This window comes from Tiliqua scincoides, chromosome 5 (genome assembly GCF_035046505.1).
Source record: "Tiliqua scincoides isolate rTilSci1 chromosome 5, rTilSci1.hap2, whole genome shotgun sequence".
Classification (NCBI taxonomy): Eukaryota; Metazoa; Chordata; class Lepidosauria; order Squamata; family Scincidae; genus Tiliqua; species Tiliqua scincoides.
In genome coordinates, this window is record NC_089825.1 from 105,195,205 (window position 1) to 105,207,721 (window position 12,517).

Here is a 12,517-nt window from a genome sequence, read left to right on the forward strand (position 1 = left end):
CCGTTAGAATCGGTGCTGCATCGACGGCAGCCAGGTTGGGCTTCCATGCCGGAGCTATCCAGAGGATCGGGCAATGACGCTCAGGCACCTTTAAATATTTTGTTCGCTGAGGCCCACTGGTTGTGGGGCCTGGGTTTGTCGGGCTCCCCCAGTGGTTGGGGGGGGGTGTTGACTGGCATTTCTAGCCTTCGTGTTAATGTGGAGGGATGGTCCGGTTGGAGTCCCTCGCTGTGTTGCCTGAGGGCATCTTGTTACGTTCCAGTGTTAGTGGCTTATGTTACTTTTTCTGTTGCAGGTCTTTGTTGGTCGACTCCCGTGAGGGTTCTGATCTGCGGTCACTCAATTATCTTTTGGGCTTGGAAGAGGACGTTTGCCGGCAGCTTCAGCTCCCAGTTGGAACTGGGAGGTCTGGCCAGTGTCACCTGGGCTGCCAGAAGGGGCATGCACTGGGGACAGATCATGCCACTGTTGCTTAATTATCTGGCACAGCATCCCCTTCCCCAGGTAATCGTGGTACACTTAGGGGAGAACGACCTGGGTCAGAGGACTTCGATGTCATTGAGGCTCCAGGCCCATAGGGAGTTCTCTTTGCTTAGAAGTTGGTTCCTGGGGATTGCCATCCTTTGGTCCAATCTCCTCCCCTGGCATGTTTGGCGCGGGGCGCAGAGCGTCCACAGAATAGACGTCACCAGGAAAAGAGTGAACACTTACCTGGGGAGGGTAGTAGTTGAGCAGGGCGGGGCAGTGATCCAACACCCTGCTATTGGGTTCAGGCAGCCTGCCCTGTTCCATAGCGATGGGGTGCACCTGTCACCAGTTGGCAATGACTTGTTTTTATCCAACCTGCAGCAGGGCTTGAGGGATTTTATCCTTGTGGGGAGTGGGGATGACAAGTGCTAGGCTGTCCTCCCCTGTGGCAGGATACGTGCAGGGCTGGGTAGGTAGGTATCTGGCTCTGTGTCCATCCAAGGCAGCAGGGGGAGGGGTGAGTCTGAACTGCTCCTATAATGCCAGAGTGGCTCCAGGAGGCAGGCAGGCAAGCCTCTTGCCTGGACTGTCAGGCCGGTGGGGCTCCATCTACTGGTCTGAAGTCCGGCTGCCTTGCCCCCTTCGGGGGTGGCGTTGAAAGGCCTAGGCCAGGGGTCGGCAACCTTAAACACTCAAAGAGCCATTTGGACCCATTTTCCAAAGGAAAAAAAACCTCAGGAGCCACAAAACCCTTATGACATCTAAAATGAAGATAATACTGCATATATAGTTTGTTTTTTTACCTTTATGCTCTTATAGGTTCTGTTTTTATAATGTAGCCCCCTCTTGTAGCTTTTAGTTATTTTTGTCATACATTCTTGTCCTGTGTTTTCAGACACCTTGTCCTCTATGGTGTTTTGCCTGATTCCAAGGCCATTCTCTGCCTGGAGAATTATGCCCACTTTAAGCATATTAGCTCCCCTTCTTTCCACCAACAAATGACCCTGGTTCTGCCCTGCACTCCTGCTGGACCCCACCTCCAGGGTAGCTTGCCTGTTCAACCTGCAGAGGTCCTCTCTCCTGCCAGCAGCCTCCAGCCACTACAGCAGACCCTTGGTCCTCAGCAGGTCTTGGGCACAGCAGCCACACACCAAACTCCAGTGTCTCCAGCAGTCCATTAGTCACAAAGTCAGTCAGAGTATCCAGGGCAGAGTCCAAAGTCAATAAGCCAAGTCACAGTCCAAGGTCAGATTCCAAAGTAAGTCAGTCAAATCAGTCAGAGTATCCAAGTCAAAGTTAATAAGCCCAGTCAGTCTCCTCTCCAACCTGCACTCCCTCTACAACCCACACCCCCCTTCTTGCCTCAGGTGCTCCTTATATCCCTGAGGGCCCTATTGCCTTCAAGTGGCTGCAGCTGTGCAGCACACTCTGCTGGATGCCCAGGCCTTACCCTTAAAGGGGCCACTGCTGACACCACATCTACCTCCTCACCAGATCTTCCAGGATTCCAATACATATGGCGGTTATGACATCTGCCTATCTTACATGGATACTAACGAACTCCCCCCACCTTCCAGAGGCACCCTGCTGGAAGGAAGAAAGGACACAGACTCCAGAGGTGGGGAAGAGAAGAAGCGGGGGGGGGGGGCAGACGCAGGCCAGCTTCTGCCCTGCCTGCCTGCCTGTCCTCCCTCCCTCAGGCTGCAACCCTCTCCACACTATCCTGGGAGTAAGCCCCATTGACTACAATGGGACTTCTGAGCAGACAAGTTGGTTGGAGCTCTCAGGTTGCAGTCCTTTCCACACTTGCCTGGGAGGAAGCCTCACTGACTACTTGTGAGTAGACCTGCATAGGAGGGGGCTGAGGCTGCAGCCCTCCACACCTTCCTGGGAGGAAGCCCCACTGACTACAGCAGGGCTTACTTGTGAGTAGACCTGTACAGGAGGAGGCTGAGGCTACAGTCCTCCACACCTTCCTGGGTGTAGCCCAGGGACTACATCAGGGCTTACTCTCAAACAGACCTGCGTGGGCTCCCACTGGCTCCAAGGCTGCCATCCCAGGCACCCTTTCCTGGGAGTAAGCTTCATCTGCTGTAATGGGGCTTACTTCTGAGTAGACACACAGGATGTCTCCTCAGCTGTGGAGGAAAAGCCTCTCCTTGCACTGAGTGGGGACCTGCTCAGGGAAAGGCAGGCTGCAAGGGCTCGCAATGGCTGAGAAGGAGGGAGGCTCAGGATTGGCTGGTCTGTCTGCCAGTGAAGGGCCCTGAGCCATTCCAACAGAAAAATCCAGGAACCTGCTGGATGCTGATTGGCTGAGCCTGCTGGAGAGTTGGGGAAGGGAAAAACAGGGAGCTTAAGCCTGCAGAGTGGGCAAAATTGAAAAGGGAAACCAATGCAGGGCAGGTGGGGGTGAAGGGAGAGGAGGGCAGTGAGCTCAGGGGACTGAGGGAAGCAGCCTGCTCTCCCAGCACAGGTGCCTCCTGTTACCCCCTTTGCCACTTTCACCCGGAGGAGCCGCAGCAGACAGCTGAAAGAGCCGCAGGTTGCCGACCCCTGGCCTAGGCTGGCTATTGACAGCTGGGGCCTTGAACCAGGCAGTACGCCCAATGAGTTTGCAGGGGGAGGCAGACGGCTAGGACCGTTTCCCCCTATTGCCCCGCACACTTGATGTTATTGTTATTGCCCTGCTACAGTTAAGACTTAATAAAGTGGCCCATTTTCATCCAAGCCGAAGTTTGGTCTCTTTATTTGTGGGTATGGGGGTAAATAGCTTTCAATAAAAGATCTTAGCTTTATTCAGAAAGAACAAAGATAGCAATATTGCATACAAAGGAGTAATAAAGATACGTTTCTTTGCCCTAAAAAAGTATAAGATGTAGCTGCCTTAGAGCCCAATCCTGAGTTGTACATGCCTGCTTACCGCCGGTGTACACTGTCACAAATATGTTGTAAGGCACATTTATGGGGCTTAGCACTGGCCCAGCACTGGAGCGAGCCCTCCTGGCTTGACACAGGACTCTGTTTCTCTGTGCCCGCTTGATAGCAGCGCAGAATCGTGTAGCCCCATTGCGGGGCTACTTTCCTTACGCAGGGGAAGGGGATGAATGTCCCCTTCTCCCAAGGAGGCAGCGGCAGCTGCCCAGCATGCTCAGGGTGCCGGGTAGTCATTTTGGTGGCGCGACAGCCCCGCGTGCCACGCAGCTCAGGATTTGGCTGTTATGGTGATTACCTTTAATGCAGAGTGCATTTGGTCTGCCCGAGGAAAAGGAAGGGGGGGCAGGTTTCCAGCAGTCCTGGTTCTTCTAACCCATCTTCTAGCAACCAGAGACAGGGAGAGAGAGGGGGGTGGGGAAAGAAGTTTCCATCACAGTATATATCTATCTATATTTTTCAGACGATCAGGAGGTCCTTTAAGCAGCAGGTAGAAACTCTGTTCCATCACAAGAGTGACAAAATCAACTGACTTAAACTTTTTTCTTTCTATCCTTCTTCCCTTCTTCTATGCTACCCTTCCCCAAGCACAACCAAAAGCCGCTAACCCCACACATGCTGGCCAGTTTTTTCTTGCATGTGCCTCCTTGGAACTTGCTCAATCGCCCAGAAAAATAGCTTCATCTCTTCTTTCCTGACAGATTAGCATGTGGATTTCCTGAAAGGTCTTTCTCTGCATTGACTTAGTCTTGACCATCTAGCCCTAGATTCCCACAACACTTTGCACACAGACTTGGTGTTCGGCACAGCTTTGCTACTGTACCATAAAACCTGCTCCCATCTCATATGCAGAGAAGTTGATGACATGTTTAGTGCCTCTGAAATTTCTCTCCTGTGGGTATATGTGCATGGCGCATACATGCATTACATTGCTCCTTCCGAACATTTCTATTATCATCCCCACAATAAATATTGCATTGCTGCACTGTCTCCTTCACTCCTTTTTCCTTCCCCACGGAACCATTGCTGAGTTATGCCATTGGCCACAGCACACGGTTCCAGCAGATGGAATCAGTGTCCTCTGTCTGTGCATACTAATGTGTTCTGAAATGCAGACCCAGTAACATTATCTTCAGGAGGCATGAGAATGACTGCAACAATTTGAAAGTCAACTTCTTGCTGCTGGTTGGCTGTGTCGTGGTCCCCCGTGGGTGAGTGGTGTTTATGTCATCTTCCAGGTACAGAGAAGGTAGACCATTTTAAACTGGCCAGTAGTCACAGCCACCAAGCATTTTGCTCCCTCAAAATTCAGGTGGAATATTGTGACATCATGATGTCATGTCACCTTTGTATATTGGATTTTAGGTGTGTAGACTTTTAAAAAGTCAGTACTGTGCCCACGTGAAAAGGAGGAAGAGGGCTGGGTGCTGGTGCCCTAAGAATCCTTTGAGACCACCCAGCTCCTATCCCTCCTCCAGTCGCTGCACCGGGGAGGAAACTCTCTTGTTCCAGGCCATGCCAAACAAGCCCTAATCTCGCTGCTTGCATTGCGGAATCAGCATACTATGTAGTTTGCTCTAAACCAGTGTTCTTCAACCTGTGGACCATTCACGGCACATGGTGATACAGCACAGTGGTTGAAAGTACCTGCCATTGGGCCTCGCTGTCAGCAGGCTGCACATTCTACTGGTGGCAGCAGCTGCAAAAGGGCAGAAAAACATGCTCTGGCAAAGCCCAAGTAGCACACTGCTGGAGGACTGGCGGGATAGATTCAAGAGGACCTGCTGAAGCAGGAAAGATGGCAAGGGAGGCAGGAAGGGGGCAGGTAGGGCAGGGCAGGTTGGGGGAGAAATGGGGGACAGCGTGGCTCCCCTGTTCCGCCTTTTGTCTGCCATTGTAGACAGAACTTTTGAGGACTGCAAAATTAAAAGGACAGTTGGACTTCTCAATCAATCTTCTCCATTGCAAGATCCTACCCCCCTTTTCTGCAGCCTCCCTGCCCACTTATTATTATTAATTATTATTAACAGTATTTATATACCGCTTTTCAACTAAAAGTTCACAAAGCGGTTTACAGAGAAAAATCAAATAACTAAATGGCTCCCTGTCCCAAAAGGGCTCACAATCTAAAAAGATGCAAATGAATACCAGCAGACAGCCACTAGAATAGACAGTGCTGGGGTGAGGTGGGCCAGTTACTCTCCCCCTGCTAAAAAAAGGAGCACCCACTTGAAAAAGTGCCTCTTACCCAATTAGCAGGGGTTAAAGTCCACTTTCCTTGGACTTCAGATAACAAAACTGCTAGTGCAGGTCCAAGCAGACCCTTTGCAGTGGGGGAGGCTTCAGCAGAGGTAAGGTGTTTAAATCCTCCTTATCCATCCCCTCCCCCTGCTGGATACACTACTCCTGCTTTGGATATGGCTGCACTAGTGGAGAGGGGGATGATAGGATTAGACTGCTGAACATGTACATGCTTAAGCTATAAAACACACACACACACACACACACACACCTTTTTCTTCTATATATCTGAAGGAAATAATCAGGGGAATACTGGACCTTACCGGGAGCTTACCCTTTTGCTTAGGTGACAAAGGCCAGTGAGCACACTCAACCCCCACTCTTGGAGCATACTCCGGGGTGATGCCAATTGTTCCAGTTTCCAGAATGTCTCCTTTGTGTACAAACATACCACATTGCCCAGCCAATCTAACTAATGGCACAGAGTGCTGCCTTAGTCATTTTGCAATCACTTTACCTCCTAAGCCAATTGCTCGGGCCAAATGTGGTCTAACACTCCACAATGATTGCGATTCAAATGTAAGATTGTTAAGCAAAGCTGAGTATGTTTCACTGGCAGCCTCTCTAGTAGGAATCCTAGCAATAGGGGTGGGCAATGCTAGACAATTAAACAAATTAGCTTGCTATGCTGTAAAAGCCATTAATTCCACCTCTCAAGCAATAGCTTTATTAAATTCAGAACAACATGAATTACGTGAGGCAATTCTAGACAATGGAGCAGCCATTGATTTCTTACTATTCAAACATCATCACGAGTGTTCAACATTTAGACATCTGTGCTGCTTTAATCTGACTGACAACAGCCGCAATATTGAAGGACAACTTGAGGAACTAAAAAATCTTACTGCACAAATACAACAAGAGGTAAACTTTAGTGGGCTTCAGGATTGGTTTACAGGATGGCTACCAAACTTTGAATGGCTTAGACAGATTTTTGGGTATGGGATTTTTGGAATAGTTATTTTAATCATAATCAGTGGTTTTATTCAATGTATCCCCTCACTGTGTCAAATAATGAGTTTGCTGACCCCAAAACATCAGCCCGGTACTCTTTTACTCAGCCGACAAGGCTTAGACTTGCTACACAGCACCTACAGGGGTACTACCCTCCCCCTGAAAAATAAAACAAAAAAAGTGGGGATGAAGGGAATAATCAGGGGAATACCAGACCTTACCAGGACCTTACCCTTTTGCTTACATGACAAAGGCCAGTGAGCACACTCAACCCCGCCCCTTGGAGCACACTCCGGGGTGACGCCCAGTCACGAAGCAGACTGGGTGAGATCTGAGTCAGGAAACAGACTGGGTAAACAGGTTGAATCAACCAAGGGAAAAATCCCTTGAGGAACTTGCATTGTTCCCCGGCTGACCTTTGTACTAGGCTAGAGTGGAGCTAAGGAACTTACAGTGTTTACCTGCTGACCTTTGTACTGGGCTGAAAGGGAGGTGAATAAAAGAAGGGGAGGAGGCTGCCTGGTGTGCATTCTCTCCCTGAAGCTTGCCAGCCTGTCTTGCTCCCTTCATGAACCCTGAACATGTGACTGTGTCTTGATTGCTTCTTTGCTTCATATATCTACCTAGGGACAGCAGCTAGTTAAACATATTAACTGAAGTGAAGACAAGCAAGTTAACTGTTCTCTGTGTGTCTCTGATGATTTGCTGCATTGGGCTCCAGGGACCAAGTCTCCAGGAACACCAGACATGATGACATCTTTGCCTGCACTGTAGACAGAACATTGCAGAGTTGCAACATTAAAAAGGACAGTTGGACTTCCTCATAAATTTCATTAGTGGTTGAATACGGATCCAGTGCTATGAATGGGTTGGAGAAGAATGTGTGTATGGAAATTCCATATCCCTGAAGAAAAATAGTAAGTTGTATCTGTTTAACTGTACTGATACTTGAGCAGTTTTCCTCATGGCCAAACGCCTACATAACTGTATCATTTGTATGTAAGTAATATGGGCCAGATCCTATCCAATTTTCCAGTGCTGGTGCAGTTGTGTCATTGGGGTGTGTGCTGTATCCTGTGGTGGAGGGGCAGTCACGGGGGCTTATCAAGTATGACAACATATGTTCCCTTACCATGGGGCTGCATTGTGGCTACAACGGAGCTGAAAAGTTGGATAGAATTGGGCCCTTTGTCACCTCGGTAGGAAATCCTGAAGATAGATGCAATGGCATAGCTAGGTCATTTGACACCTGGGGCCCACAAATTGTTGACACCCCTTCTTATGACAAAATTATTTTCCGTAATAGACAGGATGAAAAACGAATAATAATAATAATAATAATAATAATAATAATAATAATAATAATAATAATAATAATAATAATAATAATAATAATAATAGCCAGAAAATAAATGCAGACGGAGAACATTTTCTTTTATTGAACTTCGTATATATAATTAACTTTCCACCACCCCCAATAATATTAACCCTTCCTCTCCATGATTCCACCCCTCACCAGGTTCTGGGGTTCACTTTAAAAGTCATCTAAGCCCAAAAACACTCAAACCTCCCTCCTCCCCACATTAACTACCAACTCATTCCTCCTATTCAGCAAGCTGCAGGAACTTTGCATCCAAGCCAAACCATGAGAAGCATGCAGGAACCTTCCACCCATTTACCCCTCACCCCCACATGTCTGAGGCTCAGGTTTATGGATGCATCTGAGCTGGCAACACTATTATGGAATTTTGAGTGCAATCCTAACTTACTTTCCAGTACTAAGGAAAGGGCAATGCAACAAACATTGCCTTACCTTGAGGAGGTCTCCGTGACTGCCCCCCAACTGCAGGATGCAGCACATGCCCCATTGGCACAACTATGCCAATGCTGGAAAGTTGTTTAGAATTGTGTCCCAAATCTTTCTATTCCACCTAAATGGTGGAGTGGATTGTGAAAGCCAGAAAGGCTTCTGCAAATCACTTTGTGGAGAAAGGCTGGTGCAAAGGCTCTCTTGCAAAATGTGCAGATCTGTTTATTACAACAGCTGCATACAGCAGGCAAGAATTAAAGACACAAGTCACAAGATAACGTCCTTGCTACCGAGCTAGATTGCTTTACAGAAAAGGTCCATGATCTGTTTTTGCACAATCTGTTCTGAGTATAAAATTAAGTTCCTTTGGGTTACACAATTTGAATTTTTGGAGTACAGTCTAATATCCCAGCCCCAGGACTGGGTGCCCACACTACGTGGAATGATTGAGCAGGAACGGGTAAAGACTAGACGGGGAACTCTCAGCTGTTGGCTATTCACCATCAGAGGGCAGGTTGTGGTGCTGTGGGCATTCCAGGGCTTTGCCTGGAGGTCTCAATAAATCCAGCATCAATACTGAACTGGAGTTTTCAACTATTCTATAAATAAGTGAACAGATGAGAAATCATCACTTGTATCATCATCATCATCATAGTCATAAATGTGTTACTAAATCAGGATGTAGTTGTTGACGGCTTCTGTTTCCTTCTACAGATCACAGCACACCAAGTGCAAAATGTCCAACAAAACTTCAATGTCTTCAGTTTCTTCAGCATCTGGGTTCCTGCTGCTGCCATTCTCAGACGTTCGTGAATTCCAGATTCTACATTTTGTGACGTTCCTGCTATTGTACTTGGGGATTGTCTCAGGGAACCTTCTCATCATCACTGCAATAGCTCTTGACCATCACCTGCACAGCCCCATGTACTTCTTTTTAATGAACCTGGCCATACAAGACGCTGGGCTTGTGTCAATCTTTATTCCCAAATCCATGGCCAACTCCCTCATGAACACCAGGTACATATCTTATTCTGGATGTGTGGCACAAGTCTTCTTGTACCTTTTCTTTATATCATCTAATTTTTCCCTTCTCACAGTCATGGCATATGATAGATACGTTGCCATTTGCAGTCCGTTAGAATATGAAATGATCATGAACAGGGGTGCTTGTCTGCAAATAATTGCCATTGTATGGATTACTGGTTTTCTCTATTCAGTGTTGCACACCAGTGGCACTTTTGCAATCACTTTCTGCTCCAACATTGTCAACCAGTTCTTCTGTGAAATCCCACAATTACTGAAGCTTGCCTGTTCTGACTTATACCTGATTGAAATGGGAATTCTTGTATTCAGCATTTTCATGTGCTTGGGCTGCTTTATTTTCATTGTTGTAACCTATGTGCACATCTTCACTGCAGTGCACAGAATACGTTCTGTGCAAGGCAGGAAAAAGGCCATCTCAACTTGCCTTCCCCACCTTATTGTTTTCTCCACCTTTGTGTCTACTGCAAGTTTTGCTTACCTGAGGCCCTCCTCTGACAATCCATATCACCTGGACATAGCAATAACTATTATGTACTCTGTGGTTCCACCCCTGCTGAATCCAATAATCTACAGCATGAGAAATAAGGAGATCAAAAACACAGTGAGAAGACTTTTGGGTTTCTGAACACCTAAAAATAGTTTTGATCTTCTATTTGTATGAGTGAGTTCTGTATGTATGTATGTTTGGATATGGCTGCACTAGTGGAGAGGGGAATGATAGGATTAGACTGCTAAACATTTAAATGCTTAAGCTATAAAACTTACACACACACACACACACACACACACACACACACACACACACACACACACACCTTTTTCTTCTATATATCTACACCCCCCACATATAAAGCGGTGACATTTTCAACCCTCCCCAGTGCCCACCTGACCAGCTCAGGCCTCTGGTTTATTCTTGGAGGGCTGCCTTCTGGAACATTTGTTGAGCTCCACTTTCATTAGATGGGATCCATGCAGCTAGCCTTGTATTCCCCTTTGCCTGACTTGAACAGGAGCCAAGGCATATTTGCTTACTTTGCCTGAGGGGGACATGATTGAGACATACAAAATTATGCAGGGGGTGGACAGAGTTGATAGAGAGTTGCTCTTTACACTCTCACATAACACCAGAACCAAATTGAGTGTTGGGAGAGTTAGAACAGACCAAAGAAAATATTTCTTTACTCAGCGTGAGGTTGGTCTGTGGAACTCCTTTCCACAGGATGTGGTGATGGCATCTGGCCTGGATGAATTTAAAAGGGGATTGGACAAGTTTCTGGAGGAAAAATCCATTACGGGTTACAAGCCATGATGTGTATGTGCAACCTCCTGATTTTAGAAATGGGCTATGTCAGAATTCCAGATGCAAGGGAGGGCACCAGGATGAGGTCTCTTGTTATCTGGTGTGCTCCCTGGGGCATTTGGTGGGCCGCTGTGAGATACAGGAAGCTGGACTAGATGGGCCTATGGTCTGATCCAGTGGGGCTGTTCTTATGTTCTTATGTTCCTGCTCACGAGTAAATGTGACACTGTGGCTTCCTTTCGCTTTCCATAGGGCTCAATACATTTGCCTGCTTGGAGGGAGGGACTTCCTTCTTGGGTGTTTTTTGGGGGCTGCTTTCATTGAATAGGAACCATTCTAGTGTCATTGGATTCCTCTCAGCCTGCCCTTTCCAACTAACTATGGCACATTTGCCTACGTGCGAGTAAACGTGCCATATGGCTCAGTTTAATTTTCCATAGGGTTCAATGCATTTTTTGGTTTCAGGTTTTTTGGCCATAACTTTTGATGGAAAGGAGATATTACAATCCGATTTTTTGCATTGTTTTCCACTGGAAATTCCACATCCAACGTTATATGGCATGATGGGGTTAATCCTAACCTTCACGATGTTAGCGATGTTGGGGCATTTGTGGTGTTACACCCCCCCAAGGGTGGTACCTGGGGCTGACCACCCCCCGTCCCCCGCTAGCTATGCCACTGCGCCACAGTCCATCTCAAGCCTTCTAACCTGCACCACCTGCCCTCATAAAGTGACCAATGTTAGTCAGTAGAGGAAAAAATCCCCAACCCCTGACAGTCTGGGGTATGCGAAAAAAACTACCCTCCATCGGCCAATCCTGGAAGGCAGCAAAAAATTCCTACCCAGCCCCAAACGGTGACCAGAAGAACTCAGACTGCTCTAAGGGTGGGTGGGTGAGTGTCAGTACTGGGCCCACGTGCATAGGAGGAAGAGGGCTGGGTGCGGGTTCCCTAAGAGCCCTCTGAGCCAGCCCTGCCCCAGCCCTCCTCCAATCCCCTCACAGGGGAGAGACTCTCATGTTCCAGGTTCGGCCAAACAAACCCCAATCAACTGCTTGCACTGCTTGATCGGCATAAAATTGCAAAGTGTGGCAGAGAGCAGGAAACATTATGAATGATAATAATCTGTAATTTATAGATAACTATGACATACAATATGTCTATGCATATATAACTAGAGGTGGGTGAAAGTGATTTTATTTTTTGACAGATTTTGCTGTTTTCTAAAGTTAGTGGTGCAGAAAGTGGTTATCTCTCTTTTTATTCCAAGGGCACATTTTTATAAATTATAATTATAAATTATAATCTAGTTATAAATTATAATTGCTTTAAAAGTGTACTAGGTAGATGATGTAGGGGGTATAGTGTCAGTAGATGCAGCCACATGTATGTAGAGGTGTTAGAGAATATGTAGTGGTATTAGAGAATGGCTTTATTATTTTGCACATTTTCGTGTTTTTTTTCTTTTCTTTCTTTCTCCAAAAATGAGAAGTGCAGAAAGCAGTTATATATTTTTATAAGAGTCTCCTCCCCCATGAGGGGATTGGGGGAGGGCTGGAGCTGGGCGGATGCAGGGGCGTTTTAAGGGCACAGTACCCAACCCTCTTCTCCTTCACACGTGGGCGCTGTGTGGACACCCACCTGCCCACCGTTCTGTCAGTCTGAGTTTTACTGGCCGCCATTCTGGGCCGGGTAGGAATTTTTTG

The 12,517-nt window shown here is 47.3% G+C and overlaps 1 protein-coding gene across 1 annotated transcript; it reads left to right on the forward strand.

Moving 5' to 3' along the window:
* The first annotated feature begins 9,203 nt into the window (after window positions 1-9,203).
* Window positions 9,204-10,136, forward strand: LOC136652894 (olfactory receptor 14A16-like). The gene has a single exon (XM_066629820.1). The coding sequence runs from the start codon at window positions 9,204-9,206 to the stop codon at window positions 10,134-10,136; it is 933 nt and encodes a 310-aa protein (XP_066485917.1).
* Window positions 10,137-12,517: the final 2,381 nt, after the last annotated feature.

Excerpts from the sequence above, each read along its gene's own strand:
- LOC136652894 (XM_066629820.1), top strand. The coding sequence starts at position 9,204 with ATGTCCAACAAAACTTCAATGTCTTCAGTTTCTTCAGCATCTGGGTTC.